This window comes from Jaculus jaculus, unplaced genomic scaffold (genome assembly GCF_020740685.1).
Source record: "Jaculus jaculus isolate mJacJac1 unplaced genomic scaffold, mJacJac1.mat.Y.cur mat_scaffold_35_1_3033546_arrow_ctg1, whole genome shotgun sequence".
NCBI classification, from domain to species: Eukaryota; Metazoa; Chordata; class Mammalia; order Rodentia; family Dipodidae; genus Jaculus; species Jaculus jaculus.
The window spans coordinates 606077-624088 of NW_025423491.1; the positions used below are offsets into that span (position 1 = coordinate 606077).

The 18012-nt window shown below is 39.3% G+C and overlaps 1 protein-coding gene across 27 annotated transcripts in view; it reads right to left on the reverse strand.

Moving 5' to 3' along the window:
* Positions 1–18012, reverse strand: part of LOC123457307 (zinc finger protein 39-like) — a 94268-nt gene that overhangs the window by 28831 nt on the left and 47425 nt on the right. For 13 of the 27 annotated variants that reach the window (XM_045141271.1, XM_045141263.1, XM_045141265.1 and 10 more), the window contains 3 exons: positions 13014–13155; positions 11812–11904; positions 8730–9661 (listed from right to left, as the gene is read on the reverse strand). In XM_045141271.1, the coding sequence (XP_044997206.1) occupies positions 9342–9661; positions 11812–11904; positions 13014–13149 (549 nt within the window). In that variant the 5' untranslated portion in view covers positions 13150–13155 and the 3' untranslated portion in view covers positions 8730–9341. The other 14 variants (XM_045141275.1, XM_045141274.1, XM_045141280.1 and 11 more) reach the window with 12 other exon arrangements.

The following is an 18012-nucleotide window of genomic DNA, read 5'->3' on the forward strand; positions in this document are numbered from 1 at the left end:
CAGTTAAGCGCTTGCCTGTGAAGCCTAAGGACCCCAGTTTGAGGCTCGGTTCCCCAGGTCCCATGTTAGCCAGACGCACAAGGGGGCGCACGCATCTGGAGTTCGTTTGCAGTGGCTGGAAGCCCTGGCTCGTCCATTCTCTCTCTCTCCCTCTATCTGTCTTTCTGTCTGTCACTCTCAAATAAATAAATAAAAAATGAACAAAAAATATTAAAAAAAAAAAAAACTCCCTACCAAGGTAGGACAGAAACATTAGAATTACAGTCTTTGTTTTTGTAACTGCTAACATTATCTGGTATTTGTAGCTATCTTCTTCTGCTACCTATTCTGTATCCACCACCCCCCCCCCACCTGCAGCAAGCACCTCAAGAGATCTTACTTCATTACCTGGAGGGACGACCCACACTTTCATTTCTGAAGATCTGGGACATTTATCACACTACCTCTATTGGTTTGTTGGATTTGTCCATTGACTGTGATATCAGGGCATGGTAACACTAAGAGATACCTTAAAGGATCTCCTACATGTCAGACATACTCTTCCTTACCTTTATTGTGGAGGAGTCCAATTTCCCCAATAGTCTGGATCAATCACACCTGCTAAAACTGTAACTCCTTTATTATACTGATGATTGGAGGGCTTCAGAAGTCCAAAATGGCCGGGGGGGGGGGGGAGTCTCACCTTCCAGTTCAATGGAATGTTCTTTGTGCATCCTGGCAAAAGCACTACCCCCTCTGGCATAAAGCCCTCTAGGCTAGAAGAGTGTAAAGGTGGTGGGAACAGGAAGCAAAAATTAGCTAATGAGTCACTTGAGGTGATGGTTAGTGGGAATGTTACTATTTCCACCCCTTGGTTCCTGGACCTGTGAATCTGGGCTATAGGAGAAATAGTACCATATATGGAATGCTGATTCCGATCATATACATCCTACTTCAGGACATACCCTCAGCCATCCAAGTTATTGGCACCTCATTGGCACTGTAGCTGTTAGGTGAAAAAGACATTCTAACATTCTATCAAGCCAGCTGCTTCAATGTGGTTTGGCACATGGTAAGACCAGTGAATTCTATGCTCATGAGCCTGACTCTGTTCATCTTTGGCTGTGAAGTGAGTTCCTTGGTCAGAAGCAATGCTGTGTGGAAAACCATGATGGTAGATTAGGCATTCTGTAAGCCCATGAATGGTAGATTGGGCAGAAGCACTACATGCAGGAAAGGCAAATATATACCCAGAATAAGTGTCCATTCCAGTAAGGAATAAAAACTGCCCTTTCTATGATGGAAGTGGTCCAATGTAGTCAACTGCCACCAAGTTGCTGGCTGGTCACCCTGAGGAATACTACAATATCACAGGTTCATAGTTAGTCTCCATTGCTGGCAAATTTGGCACTCAACAGCAGCTGTAACCAGGTCAGCCTCAGTTATGGGAAATCTATGTTGTTGGGCCCATGCATAGCCTACATCCCTGCCACCACAGTCACTTTGTTCATGGGCCCATTGTGCAATGACAAGGATGGCTGAGGAAAAGGTTGACCACTATCCACAAAATGGATCAGCTTATGTAATTGATTAAGGTCATACTCTGATAAGCATTAACATGGGGCACGAGTATCTTTATATCCTTTGCCATTCAGAGAATTCTATCCATATGCATCTTCCCCAAATGCCTTTGTCACCAATTTTCCAATTGTGCCCCTTCTAGGTCCCAGATCACCCACCTAAACCACCTAACTATTTTTCTTCCAAAGCAAAATGCAGAACCATGTGTACTTCCCATAGTTCTGCCCATTGTGAAGACTTCCCATCACCACCGTCTTTCAGAGTTGTACCAGAAAGGGGCTATAATGATGGAGTTGTCCACTTCTGTGAGGTGCCCACATAATGTGCTGAACATCTGTGAACCATACCCTAGTCCTCTCCTCCTCAGTAAATTGATCATAGAGCACACCCTGATGCCACAGGTGCATGCTTGGGGAAAGAAGGCATTGTTATAGAAGCAGAAACCATAGGCATTTGGGTAACTGCCTCAACAACCTATTTGTGCCTTCAGGGCCTGCTTGGGCCCAATCATGTATATACCACTCCTATATGATGATGAACTGCTGTGCACATCCAACTATATGGCCTAGTGGGTCAGAAATCACCCAGCTCATAAGTGGGTCAGGTCACATAGTAACTTGATGGCCCATTGTCAAATGTTCAGTTTCCACTAAAGGCCAATAGCAGGACAAGAGCTGTTTCTCTAAGGGAGACTAATTGTAGATGATGGCAGTGCCTTGCTCCAAAATTCCAAGGGCCTCTGCTGTGATTCACCTATGGGAGCCTGCCAAAGGCTCCCAAAGTTGCCACTATCTGCTGCCAACACCTCAAGTACCAACAGTATTTTATGGCCCCGCCTGGATCTGTTGAAGAGCCTTCTCTTGTTGAGCTCCACTGAAAACTAGTAGCTTTCCAAGGTTGGTATATGGGATGGAGTAACACACCCAAGGGAGGAATGTGCTCACTCCAAAATCCAAATAAGCCCACTAGATATTGTGCTTATTTCTTAAAAGTAGGAGTTGTTACTGAAAAGAAAATTAATAAAATAAATTAAAAGAAAAAAGTAGGAGTTGCCACATGCAACAACTATTCACATTAGAAGGAACATCCCTACATGCCCCACACCACTGAACTAGTAGAAATTTCACTGATGTGGAAGGTCCTTGAATTTCTGATGGATTTATTTCCCCTCCTTTATGTGCCTATGCTGTACCAGCAACTCCAGAATGGTTACCACCTCCTGTTCAATCAGCATAATGTCACCAATATAATGGATCAACATGACAACCTTGTGGAAGGAAAAGGTGATAAGATCCCTGCAAATTAAGCTATGACACAGGGCTTAAGGGTTAATATACCTTTGAGGTAAAACAGTAAAGGTAGCCGGGCATGGTAGTGCATGCCTTTAATCCCAGCACTCGGGAGGCAGAGGTAGGAGGATTGCCATGAGTTCAAGGCCACCCTGAGATGACAGAGTTAATTCCAGGTCAGCCTGGACCAGAGTGAGACCCTACCTCAAAAAACAAAACAAACAAACAAACAAACAAAAACCAGTAAAGGTGTACTGCTGACTTTGCCAGCTGAAGGCAAATTGCTTCTAATAGTACTTATGGACAGTTATGGAGACAAAAGCATTCACAAGATCAATGGCTGCATACCAGGTACCAGAAGATGAGTTAATCTACTCAGGCAAAGAAATCACATCTAGTACAGAAGCTGAAAATGGAGGAACCACCAGATTAAGTTTCCCATAATCCACTGTCTCCATGATCCATCTGTATTCTGAATGGGACAAATACAAGAGAGAAAGGGAAATGTGGTAGGAACAACCAACCCATAATCCTTCAATTCCTTTAGAGTGGCATTAATTTCTGCAATACCTCCAGGGATGCAATACTGTTTTTGTTTGATTTGCTATTTCTCCAGTAGTGGGAGCCTCAATGGCTTCCATTTGGCCTTTCCAACCACAATAGCCCTCACTCCACAAGTCAGGGAAAAAATGTGGGAGTTCTGCCAATTCCTAAGTTTATATATCCCAAATATGCATTCTGGAACTGAGGAAATAAACACAGGGTAAGTTCAGGGACTTGCTGGACTCACTGGCAGTCTAACACTTGCCAAAACTCCATTGATTACATGACCTCCACAAGCACCTATTTTAACTGGAGGGCCATGATGCTTTTTATGGTCTCCTGGAATCAATTTCAATTCAGAGCTAGTCACCAGAAAAGTTTTGATTATTTCCTTTCCCCCACTGTACAATTACCATAGGAAAAGACTGTAGGTCCCTCTGAGGAAGTACAGGAGTAAGGTTAACATTAAAACTTTTGGGGGTTGTAGGAGGGTCCTTTCTTGAGGTGACACAGGCAACCCTTCAATCAAGGGGCTCAGAATCTGTAAACTGGTTCAAGTCTGGAAACTGATTATGAGACCTAGATTCTCTGTTGCTATGATTCAAAGTGGCTTAATGTGACTCAGCGCTGCTACTTGGAACTTGTTACCCTGAGGTCCACTTAGGCACATTGCATCTATGTCACCTAATGCAGGAACTGCAACTCCCACTGTGATGTCTCCTTTACATAAATGACCAATGGTGGAGGACTTTAAATATGCTGGTGCCCCTCTTGCAAATTTGTTTCTTACAGTGTTAGTAAAGGACACATCTTCTGGAAACTCCCATTGTGCGAACAAAGATGAGTTTATCTGGCAAATCCTTTCTGACATTCTATGCTCTCTGACCCTTTAATCCCTTCATCAACTTTAAGCCAAGGGATATGAAGCAGTTCCAGATCATTCTCAGTAAGCCACCTTTGGATGCATTATTCATCCAACCTATCAAACTCTTGACACATCTTCCAACTACATGAGATGCAGTGTTAAACCTAAAATTTCTGCTCAATGGGCCCACTTCAGTAAATTCAGCCTGACCTAATCTTATGTTCCTGCCTACATTACCCCACACCATAAATATCTATTCCCAGACATACTCCCTGTGCTTCTGCCTGTACAAGTTAAAATACTCCTGAAGAGTTTACATTGGAAGTTAGCCAATTTTATAATGAGAGCTTGGGATTGGTTTTCTGCAATTTGAGCCCTATTCTGGCTAGAGAAGTTACTCTTCTTCAGGGAACCCATAGAAAATTTTAGGTCAGGAATGGGGGTCTTAAGCTTAGAAATTTCTTTTCTGACCTTCTGCTATTGCCCCAATAATTTGTCCAAGAGATGCTAAAAGCAAACAACCAGCCTCATATTTTGTCTTACTTTTCTACAAATATTCAAGTGTCTTAGATAGAGTCAATAAATTTCTTGCTCTTCACTCAGGATAAAAAATACATCTATTTCACAGAGGTCTTTATATAGTTCTCCTTATTTTCAATAAAAGTGCTCTTATTACCAGTAGGGCCTTTAGTATTACTGAAGTGGAAAAGCCAACTTCACATAGTACCAAGCCCACTAAAAAAAAAAAAACTATCTTTACAATGCTGTTTCTCTAGAATCACTTCTGGTACCAAAATGTACACTAATCAGGGTTCTCTAGAGGAGAACTGCTAGAATGAATTATATTAAAAAGGGAATTTATTGGATTATTTTATGGGTAGTACAACAGCAGATGCAGGCCTGAGAACAAAAATAACTGGTAGCTGCTCAGTCCACATGGCCAGATGCCTCAGCAGTCCCAATCCCACACTGAAAGCTTGTGGCTTTCTGAGGAGCTTCTGGTTTTCAATCCACATGGATCTTCACTTTAAGCTGGTCTTCAGTCCATACTGGTCTTCAATCTACACTGGAAGGCAGCAAGCAGCTACACTGGCCAAATGGAAGGAAGAAGCTCTTTTAACCCAGAGCTTTCTGATACAAAATTCTGTGGTGGTTTGATTCAGGTGTCTACTATAAACTTAGGTGTTCTAAATGCTAGGTTCACAGCTGATGGAGATTTAAAACTTAACCCCTCCTGGAGGCAGTGTATTGATGGGGGCGGTACTATAGGTATTATACCCAGTGTCCCCTTGAAAGTGTTTGGCATACTCTACTGCTCCTGTTGTCTACCTGATGTTGGCCAGGTGATGCCCACACTCTGCTCATGTAATAATTTCCCCTACCATCGTGGAGCTTCCTTTTGATTCTGTAAGCCAAAATAGACCATTTTGCCCCACAAGATGGTCTTTGTTGGGTGATTTCTACCAGCAATGTGATCCTGAGTGCAACAATAAAATGTGACCAAGGAGTGGGATTGCTGCTAAAGACCTGAATGTGTGGCTTTGGCCTTTTGGAGCTGATTTTCAAGAGAAATATGGAAGGATTTGAAACCTTGGCCTAAGAGATGCCTTGCAATGTTGTAGGTACAGCATGATGGACTATTCTGGTCAAAGTTGAAAGACCTAAATGCAGTAAGAACTATGGACTGTGAGGTTTGGCTTTTGGGTGTGAGAGTGAATTTTGCTTGGCCTTGGCTAATAGATTATGTGAGAAGATTGCTGTTATGTCTGTGTCCTGGGAATTTGTACAGGGTTGCTTTGCATAGAAATGAACTGGTGTGAGCAGAGGGACATGCAACAGAAAGAAAAGAAATATTTGGGTGAACCGCTGCTTATTCAGCTGCAATTGAGAGACAATGTTTGCAACATGGCCAGTTGGCCTGCACTGGAACAACAGGAAGAATATAGACTCTTTTGAAGGGGCCTGAGTGCTCAAAGAGTGTTCTGCTCTTAAGGTTTGCTGAATGACTGCATGGAGACTCCCATGGAGCCATGAGGATGAGCCATGGATTGCAGTGGAGATACCAGAACCACGAGATGGCTGCTAAGGAAAACTACTGGCCCCAATGAAGTTTTCCAAGAATGTGAATGGCCTAGATGGAGAGGTGGAATTGTAACTCTGGATACTTGTTGCTGTTTAGAATTATCAGACTTGGAAATTTGTACCTGGCTACCGTTGTTGGATTTGACGCTTCAGAGTTTGATGTTTTCCCTGGTTGTTTTAAATCTTGTACTGGCTGAATATTTCTTTGCTATGCCCAGTGCCATCTTTTGCAATGTGAATGTTTATTCTGTGCCATTAAAGGTTTTGAAGAAATTTTTTTGGTATTATGACTCAGTTAAAAGACCGTGGGTCATGGGGAGGTTTGAACATCATTAGGAATGGTTTAAAAAAATGGAAATTTTAAAGTTACATGAGTGCATTACATTTTACATCACATATGGTTATGAGTTTATGGGGGTAGAATGTGGTTTGATTCGGGTCTCCCCCATAAACTTAGGGGTTCTGAATGCTAGATTCCCCGATGAGCAAGATTTGGGACTTACTGCCTCCTAGAGGCAGTGTACTGTTGGGGGCAGGGTTGTGGGTATTATACCCAGTGTAGCTTTGCCAGTGTTTGATATACTCTTCTGTTCCTGTTGTACAACTGATGTTGGCCAGAATATGATATCCACCCTCTGCTCATGACGTTGTTTTCCCATGCCATTGTGAAGGTTCCACTCGAGTCTGTATGCCAAAATAAATGGTTTTATTTCCCCAACAAGCTGCTCTTTGTTGGGTGATTTCTACAAGCAATGCGAACCTTACTGCAACAGACGTCATCTGCTCCAGGGAAAGGGCTCACTATGGAGGAAGGACTACCTCCTTCAGATAATCCTACCTGCAAGAAACCTCATACACCAACCTGAAATGGATTTCTGTAGATTACTAAACAGATCAAGTTGATGACACCTTAATAATCAGAGTTTCCCTACAAGAACTTCAAGATGTCCCTTAGTTGCAAAGTAGCAATCTGACATCTTTCTGTACTTCCAGATCCCTCTTTTCTATCTTTCTTATTACAAAAGCAATATAAGGTGAGTGACCAATGCAGAATAATAATATACTTTAGTGTTGTTATCACAGAATTCTCCTATTTTCAGACTAACATGCAATAATCATACTGTTCTAATACACAGCAGGTTTCTCATCCGCAAACATGGAAATTGCTTACGGAATTACACTTAAGAGAGCAAATGATGCTCATATGTTGTTAAATTCAAAACTTCTCTCTCAGACAACAAAATTTTTAAATTTTAAATTTAAATTTTTAAATTTTAAATTCTTCCAGTTACCAGGAAATGACCTGGAAAGCAAGTGGTCATCACACAAAATACTACTGTCAAAATTTCTTATACCCCACACTTCATTTTGCTTTTCCAAACATTACAATGGCACAATAAGCATTGGTTATATCACTGCATGGATCCTCAAGTGGAAATTCCTATGTAAATCCATATACTTCCTGCAAACCAAATGCAAAAGAAGAAAATCAACACATTTTCAGAAATTAACTAATCTATGACTTAATGAATAAAGTTTATATTTTTTTCAGAATAATGAAAATTATCTGCAAGGTTTCAACATTTATTATATTTATATGATTTTAAGTTATACAATTCCATCATACATAGCAGGCTGTGACTGAGAGATAAAAACTTTTAAACTTTCTTTACATTTATGAATCCTCACCTGGATGAGTTCTCTGATGTACAGTGACATGTGACTGGAAAATAAATGTATTTCTACATTTACATTCATATGGTTTCTATCCTATGTGAATTCTCTAAAATTTGGTTTGACTTCCCCATGAAACTATTCTCAAATTTACCATATTGAACTATAGAAGCTATCTTATAATTTGTGACACATGATTTCAGTTAAAAAAAAAAAAAAAACTTTCTCACCATTAGTATGTTCATGTGGCTTTTCACCTGTCGAAGATGTACAGTTCTGACTTCGGGCAGAAAGCTTTCTTGCATTCATCACATAAACAATCAATGGGAAATGGATGTGTTCCAATAGTCATATTGACATGCTTTCTTTCCTACGTGAGTGAGTCCTATGATGTTTAGTTGAGACTTTACGTGGGGAAAAAGCCTTTACCTCATTTAGTAGTCATCTGGCTTCTCAGGTATATGAATTCTCTGATGTTTCTTAAGATACGACTTAACAAAGAAACTTCTTCCACACTCATTACATTGATATGGCTTCTCACCTGTGTGAGTTCTCTGGTATACAGTAAGATGTGATTTGCAAATGAATGCTTTCCCACATTCAGTACATTCAAATGGCTTCTCACCTGTGTGAGTTCTCTGATGCACAGTGAGATGGGACATGGCAATGAATCCTTTCCCACATTCAGTACATTCATATGGCATCTCTCCTGTGTGAGATTTATGATGCTTAGTGAGATTTGACTTAGAGATGAAGCCTTTCCCACATGAAGTACATTCATATGGTTTCTCCCCTGTGTGAGTCCTCTGATGAATAGTAAGAAAAGACTTGGCGGTGAAATTTTTTCCACATTCACATTTGTATGGCGTCTCACCTTTGTGAGTTCTCTCATGAGTAATAAGATGTGACTTGGCAATGAAGGCTTTCCCACATTCAGTACATTCCTATGGCTTCTCACCCGTGTGAGTTCTCTGATGTTTAGTGTGACATGACTTGGAGATGAAGCCTTTACCACATTCAGTACATTCATACAACTTCTTACTTGTGTGAGTTCTCTGATGAATAGTGAGACGTGACTTGGTGGTGAAAGCTTTCCCACATTCAGTACATTCATATGGCTTCTCACCTGTGTGAGTTCTCTGATGGTTAGTGAGATTTGACTTGGAAGTGAAGCCTTTCCCACATTCAGTACATTTACATGGCTTCTCACCTGTGTGAGTTTTCTGATGTGTAGTGAGACGTGACTGAGAGATGAAAGCTTTCCCACATTCAGTACATTCATATGGCTTCTCACCTGTGTGAGTTTTCTGATGTGCAATGAGATATGACTAGGAGATGAATACTTTTGCACATTCAGTACATTCATATGGCTTCTCACCTGTGTGAGTTCTGAGATGTACACTGAGACGTGACTGAGAGATGAAAGCTTTCCCACATTCAGTACATTCATATGGCTTCTCACCTGTGTGAGTTCTCTGACAGTGACTGAGATGTGATTTGGAGGACAAGGTGGTCCTACATTCATACAGCTTCAACCCTGTGTTTGCTCCTTGATGACAAGTGTGATGTACGTTCTGGTAAACTGCATTGTGACATTGCTTAAAATCATGAGTCTTTGTCCAATGAAAGTTCTGTTGAGATTTAAATTCTGAGAAATACAAAAAACTTATTACACTGCAAATACTAAGCAAAAATTTGACTCACAAGGGCTTGGTAGTACTTGGTAGGGTATTATTTTTTACGAAAAGATATGTCCCAATAACTATATTAAAACTACTTTTCAACTGACTTCTCTATGGTGGGATTCAGGACACGATGCATGTCTTACACAACAAAGTGCAAGCTCAGTAAAAGCAGAATTTATTAGAGACTTCTATGCAAGACCACTCTTTGGAGTTTGGTTGGTTTTCTTGCCTCCTCAATAAATTCTGGTCTAATGTTTCTAAAGACAGCAATTCTCACTTGGGTTAGGTTTATATAAGAACTTAATTTTCAGCAAATAAAACTATTGGGTATGAAGAAAAGTTTTATTTTCCACTTGCCGTTACTTGACTAAGTGTTTACACATCATTTTAGCACATGTTGACTGGATGTTTTCCTCTATAGATCTTTGTCTTATGTACAAAGATTAGTGCAGAATTCTACTACAACAACAGGACATGTTGTACTTTTACTTTTAGTCTCTCACTACTACTTTTCTCCACGGAATGAATTCATGATAGTTTTTTAGTTTTATATGTTTATATGCACATTCTTGTTTCAAATGCTTGTTTGCTAATAATAATTTGGGTATAAATCAGCCATTGCCGTTAACCTTGTTTGACATTGTCTCCTGTTGTAAGCCACTGTATATGCAATCACTTGGGACTATGAGATTTGAGGGATTGTCAGTGTTCTGGTTGAGTCTTGGGATCTTAACTCAAGATTATACAAAAAGCATAATGTTGGGTTTCATAATGACTGGACATGATATATGTTTTTAAATTGCTGACATGTAATGATAATAGTAGATGAACATTGTTTTCAATCATTATTATTCTGAATGAAGGAGAAAAGGTGAAAAATATGGCAAAGAAAGAGGCTATATGAATGAAAAGCAAACACAAACATTACACTATGAAAGAAAATAATAGTAAATAAAGACAAGAAGAATAAAATATGAACATGAAAAAGATCAATATATGGAAAAGGTGAAAATAAAGCTATTATTGCAGAAAAATAGATGACAAATACACATTCGAAAACACCTATATACTATCTCCAAGTTGTTGTTGACAAATGTAATGGTGTTTTATCTGTAGACTGATATAGTCATTTCTTTTTCACTGTTGAAGTTGGTGTTGTATGTGCACTGATAGATGAATCCACAAGCAAGGTAAATGGCATAAAATAAAATTGTATTTTCATACAAAAAGTCACTAGAAACCCTTGAAATTGACATAAAGGCAGAATGCCACATTTATTCCGCATGCAAGCAACATTGCAAGGCCCTAGCATTTCCCTCATGTCAGGCTACTGTGACAGTTTAAGTGACAACCATACTCACCTGAATATCTGGAATTAGTCCCAGCAACAGACTCCTATTTCTAAGAACACTACAAGTACCACACTTTTTGCATAACAGCTCTCCGTACTGTCTGGTCTTATGCTTTACCTGTGGCTTTATGTTGTTATTTTCTTCTAAAACATTAGAGTGGACTACTTCTTACTTTTCATTGCACTGTCATTCAGATTTTCCTTTCTTCAATGTATGTACCAAATGTTCTTTTGAAATCCCTGATACACTTCCTAGATTTCACAAATCATACTTTTGTCACCTACATTCTTCTTATGCATGTTGCACAGAAGTGTTCTAGTCCCATATAATGGAATCTCTGATGCTCTCTTTTCTCAATCACTTCTAAATTTCACAGGTGATTGTAAATATAATTATGTTGAGTACTTTCTTTGTGTGTGCATTTAAAGCATAATCACTATAATAGAGTAGTATATACTTGAATAAATATTTTTCTTCCTTAATGTGTTTCTTCAAGGGATAATGTCAGCTAAAGTAGCTGATGGAATTGTTATACTGAAATACCCAGAAAATGGTCAAGTGAGAATTACAATACCTAACACAATATTTTCCAAGACCACCTATATAGGGAATTAAATCTTAGAATGCATAAGAAAACATTCTTCAATATCAGAAACAAGATAGTGCTTTCTCCATGCCATAAGAGGTAGGTGTTTAACAGTAATAGCATTTATCATAACAATTTTTGATGAGTTCTCATTGCATTTACCTATGCTACTTGCCTGGAAGCCTCTGAATTGAGCCTTCTACTACACTCCATGGTGCAAATCCATGCTCCAACTTGAAGATCAAATCTGGTTTGGTCATACATCTCCCTGTAATTGAAAAATTGTGTCAATTTTATATGTCAAGTGGACTCCTGTAAGATAACAGCAGCATTTCAACAACTGATCTCTACTAAGCGAACTGTAAAGTTAGCTTACAGAAAGTTTATACTCCTGGTGTTAATGAACTAGAATATTTCTCTGAAGTGATATTGAACAGCATGATATATAATACAATATATATTTTTTAACAAGATATGGACTCACTTTAGTCCAAGTTGACCAAAACCAGATACTGTAGTCCCAGGCTGTTTCTTATACTCATGGAGGTTCTTCTACCTCAGCCTCATACTTTCTAGGACAAAACGCTTAAACAATGACTTTAAAAGAACATTAAATGAATAGAGCATAACAGAAGGGGAATATAATAAAACTAGAAAGACAATAAATGAAATTAATGAGAGGTGGAACAAAGAGAGAGTGGTCATAAGAAAAAGAAGAGAAAGATTGTGGGACAAGAGTTCAACAAAAGAAATGAATAAAAAGGTAAAATGGGGTCTGGAGAGATGGCTTACTGGTTAAGATACTAGCCTACAAAGCCAAAAGAACTAAATTTGATTCTCCTGTACCCACAAAAGCCAGATTCCCAAAATGGTGCATGCATCTTGAGTTTGTTTGCAGTGGCTGAAGGTCCTGGCACACTCATTCTTTCACTCTATCTGCCTCTTCCTCTTCCTCCTCCTTCTCTCTCTCTCTCTAAAAATTTTTAAAAAGTAAAACAGGAAAGAGGATTGAAAATTAGAATATGGAAAATGAATAGCAGAAAAGGAATAGAATGAAGATGGTTGTAATTAACTGTGCATTTGGAAGAAATAACTTATGCTGTGTAGCACAGTAGTAAGTTAGTATGCATCTGGTAACAGTTACATTAATACTTCAAAATATCTACAAGAATTTTTAAATGTTCCCCATATAAGTAATGCTTGATCTGACAGACTCTTGTCATTATATATGTGTGTACTGTAAAGCTACTTTGTTGTACATAATATGGTCTATTAAGTATCTCAGTTTAAGAATACCATATCAAAACAATGCTAAACATTAGTAATGATAACTATATTTAATCACCAAAAGAAAGGAATTGCTACTCAGAAACTCACGGGAGTTTAGCTCACCCAAGAACATCAGGCTGCTGTAGTTCTCCAGCATCACATCTCTGTAGAGGTTTTGCTGAACAACATCCAGGTGCTGCCATTCTTGCCAGGTGAAATCCACAGCGACGTTTTCAAATGACATCACCTCCTATAATGAGATATTTGTCTACAACCTAAAACTACAAAAGAGGGACTAAAAAATTGGACTTCACTGTAATTTAATATATTATTCCAACAAAACTGCCCTCTAAATAAGTTCATGCCCATATATTACTAGTACTCTCACTGTTTGCTAGAGAGGCCTTCCTTTTCATATGGCAGTTACCATTGGATTGATTCAAAACACAACAAATTGCTGATAATTGATAGTAGAATGTTTAATACTAAATGAGACATCTCTATCACATACTCCAAGGCTCAGACACCATTGTAGAAGAGGTGAATAAAGAATTGTGAGAGCTGGGCATGGTGGTACATGCCTTCATTTTCAACACTAGGGAGGCAAATGTATGAGGATCACTATGAGTTAGAGGGTACCCTGAGACTACATAGTGAATTCCAGACCAACATGGGCTACAGTGAGACCCTACATCTAACATTAAAAAGAAAAAAAAAAAAAAAAAAGAATTAGAAGCTGAAAAAGTGCCCTTCACATTAACCTCACTGTGGCCGATGCTATCCACATGAATACTGCTTAGTAGGTGGGAAGTAAATAACATCAAAATAGAAAAGAGACTAATAGGAAAAAACAAAGAAATCAGTGTAAATTGAATTTTGGAGGAAGAAAATAGAGGATGGTGGGAGAGGATAAGGAAGTTTTTAGAAGGTAGTTCTTTCCCCATTACTACTCAGCACTTAAATATCAAATGTTATATAGTTGGAAGTGTGGTCAAATAATGAATTTCATCTACTAGGATAGAATGTGTTCTTTAATAAATGGGAACTCAGATAACTCAAGCAAATATAATGTAGGCAATATTTTGAACCATCCTTCAAACTACCATCCCAATAAACTCTTGCCAAGTATTTTAAATTAGCCTGTCTTGATAAACACAACTTGATATATTTACATATATGGCTTCCAACATAATACCATACCCTGAAAATACACTCCTATACATATACCATATATTTCTTCCTGTGTGAGTTACAACAAGCATGATGTTCTTTAGCAGGATGGTTAATAAATTCGCATGGGTCATGTTAGGAAAAGTGGGAAATAACATGACAGGGAAGACATGAATAGACTTTATTTGAGGCATCCTGAGAAGGGCACTGAGCAAGAAGGTCAAAGAACCTAGGGGATATTTTGAAGGAATGTGGGCATTGGAATTATTTCATTGCTGGGTCATCTACCTTGTCACAGGGTTTGGGCCACTTTAGGGAAGTAGTAATCAGACAAGTGGCTTGGGCTATTCCTGGAAAGTGAAAATAGGAATGGGTGGTCTGGTCTGCATTATTCCAAGAATGTGGTATTTGGGATGGGTGGTTAGATCACTCTAAGGAAACAAAGGGTCACAATAGCATGGCCATCAGAGTCCAAAGGTGGTGTCATTCTGGTTTTATCAGGTCCCACTTTCTACTTAATCCTAGTATCCCGTAATTTTTTTGAGGCAGTCTCATTAAACTTCCTATTTATGTGTCCTACAGGCAGAGGCCTACTAGGGGAGTGTGCTATTGGCAGAGTATCCTTTACCTACCCCTAGGGTGTATTCTAAGCAGCCTTGATTTCTGCATGCTCTCTTTCATGCCTGGCTGTGTATGTATGATGAAGCGACACAGCTTCTACTGCCATGGTGAAGCTTTCCCTAGAATGTGTAAGCCTTAAATAAATAAACTGAAACATCTCCATTTCTATTCTCACTCTTACAAAACTCAAACCTCTCACCTTCTGAGAACTGCCTTTTAGACTCAGATCACGTCCAAAGCTCCTCTTCCCTCCAAACCTTTCCGAGGTATCTTATGCATCAGATGCCTGCTGCTTCTATATGACCAGCACTGACACTCTCACATGCTTTCTCAGTCAAATCCTCTTACGTAGCCACCCCCACCCTCACCATAGACACCAGTCACTAACTCTCAATCTCTTGAATTGTCCTCAGTTTCTTGCTTCCTCCCTCACACCATAAATTCACCCTTCACACCAAGAAGGCCTGTCTTCCTCATATACATCCACCTTCAAAAGACCCTTTAGTCCCTTATTCATCCTCAGAGGATGAAGAACAATGTGACCCACACCATTCCTATGCTTTGTAGATTCTTAGTCAACACATAGTGTTGTGGTAGTAAATCCAATGGCATCCAGGTTTAGCCAATCCAGGTGGACAGTCATTTCTCAAACCAAGATACGCCATGGACACATGAATAAATGACTCAGAGAGGAAAAATACCTAATCAAAGGTATCCAGCATGGTGATAGGAATCTTTATTCCAGCCCATGACCTGGGGATCCCCAGGACTTGAAGGAAAGTTTTCATTAAGACAGTGAGAGATACTGAGATAATAGAGACAAATAGGATACCCATAGGGGACCCAAAGTGAGGTCAGTGTAACATGCCTTGATTAGGACAAAGAGAGAGTCACAGAGATTCAGATATTATAGACCCCTAGGTAAACAGCCTAACACAAAAACCTATGAGCACAAACAAAACATTATAGAGGGACTATGATCATGAACCCTACTAGCTGTGACTCCCAGCTACAAATCTCATTTTCCCTCAGAACACTTTCCAGATCTCTTTTCCATCAAACATTTACTATGTCACTCAGAACATCCCTGAGACCCTCACATGCTCTCTGAGTCAAATCTTCTCTTAAGAAATCATGTCCCTGAGACACTAGCCTCTATACCTAATTCCCTGGTCTCCTCCCTCAGTATCATGCCTCTTTGCTCAAACAATAACTTATTCACACCTATAAGGCCTGTATTCCCCATACAGATCATCATTTCACAAATCATTTAGCTCTCCATCTGTACTCAGCGGGGAGACAATCAATGACCCATGCCTTTCCAAGTCTTTTTAGAATGCTTTTGCTTAGTGAAAACCCAGTCTTCTGGAACATATGATAATCAAGCCAGTGGATTATTTGTCCCATGGTGGCAGACAATGGAAGACTCATCCACCAGTTTCCCAAACCTGTAACAAAAGCTTCCCTTACTATGCATCAAGCCAAGCTCCATACCCAAATGATCTCCCAGGTATCAGGGTCTAAATGGAGGACTGATAGATTTTAAAGCAGCCTGGGCCTCCCCAAAGCAATTGCTTACTCTTGACATGCTGTGATTCACCACTATGGTGAGCAGGCAGCAACAACACTCAATTCTCTAGAAGAAAAAGAAGTCAAGGGTAGGAACTGGGTTATCTAGGTGGTACTAATGGAAAGTGATTGGGCCTTTTGTCTTTCATTATAAGTGTTGCTTTACCTCTCTCTGCATTCATTTTTTGTGTTCTTCATCACTGCAATCACTCATATTTTCATATCCTGCACTTTTGTTTTCTTATCTAGTTCAGTTTTTCACTTATTTTTTAGTAATTAATCACTAACACGTTTTAATAAGTTTAGCTTATTCATTATACCATTAATATCTTAATTAATTAATATCTTAATTGTGAACTTAATTGTATCTGGAATCATCTAGAAGGCAAATGCCCTGGTGTGTCTGTGAGGCAGTTCCTATTTTATATCAACTGAGGAAGGAACATCCATCTGAATTGTGGGAAGCATGCACCATCAGATGGTTATAGCAACCTGGATTAACACATCCTTCACGTCCTTAAGGTAATTCCAAGGTTCGTTCGTTCATTCCCTCCCTCCCTCCCTCCCTTCCTTCCTTCCTTCTTTGAGGAGACTCCCTGATTTTACCCTCTGCATGTTTGTTGTTAGTTTATAGGAAAGCTACTGGTTTCTGTGTGTTTATATTGTATCCTGTTATGTTGCTAAAAGTGGTTATCAGCTCGGATAGTTTCATGGTAGACTATGTAGGGTCTTTCATGTATAGAAACATATTATCTGCAAATAATAATTTGATTTCTTCCTTTCCAATTTGTATCCTTATTATGAGTGTCTCCTGCCTGATTTCTATAGTTAGGACTTGCAGTACTATCTTAAGTAAAAGTGGGGAAAGTGGACACCATTGTCTTCTTGCTGAATTTAGTGGAAAGGCTTCAAGGTTTTCCCTATTTAGCATTATGCTGTCTGCAGGTTGGTCATAAATAGCTTTTATTACGTTGAGACACATTCCTTCTATTCCAGGTTTCTGTAAGACATTTACCATGAAGGGATGAAGGATTTTGTCAAATGCCTTTTCTGTATCTATTGAGATGATCGTGTGATTTTTGTTCTTTAGTCCATTTATAGAGTGTATTACATTTATCATTTTGCATTTGTTAAATGACCCTGCATCTCTGGGAAAAGCATACTTGGTCGGCATAAATAACATTTTATGCTTTATTTTTATTTATTTATTTATTTGAGAGCAACATACAGAGAGAGGAAGAGACAAAATAGGCATGCCACGGCCTCCAGCCACTGCAAACAAATTCCACATGCATGCGCCACCTTATGCATCTGGCTTACAAGGGTCTTGGAGAATTGAGCCATGAAACAGGGTCCTTAGGCTTTGCAAGCAGCACTTAACCACTAAGCCATCTCCCCAGCCCATGAATGTTTTGATATATTCTTGTATTCTATTTCCCAATATTTTGTTGAGAGTTTTTCATCTGTGTTTATGAAGGAGATTGGTCTGTAATTTCCTCGTTTTTTTTTTTTTTTTTTTTTTTTGATTTTTCGAGGTAGGGTCTCACTCTAGCCCAGGCTGACCTGAAATTCACTATGGAGTCTCAGGGTGGCCTTGAACTCACGGTGATCCTCCTACCTCCGCCTCCCAAGTGCTGGGATTAAAGGCGTGTGCCACCATGCCCGGCCTGTAATTTCCTCGTTTTTTGTTGAGACTTTGTCTGGATTTGATATCAGGGTGATGATAGTTTATTAGAAAGAGTTTGGT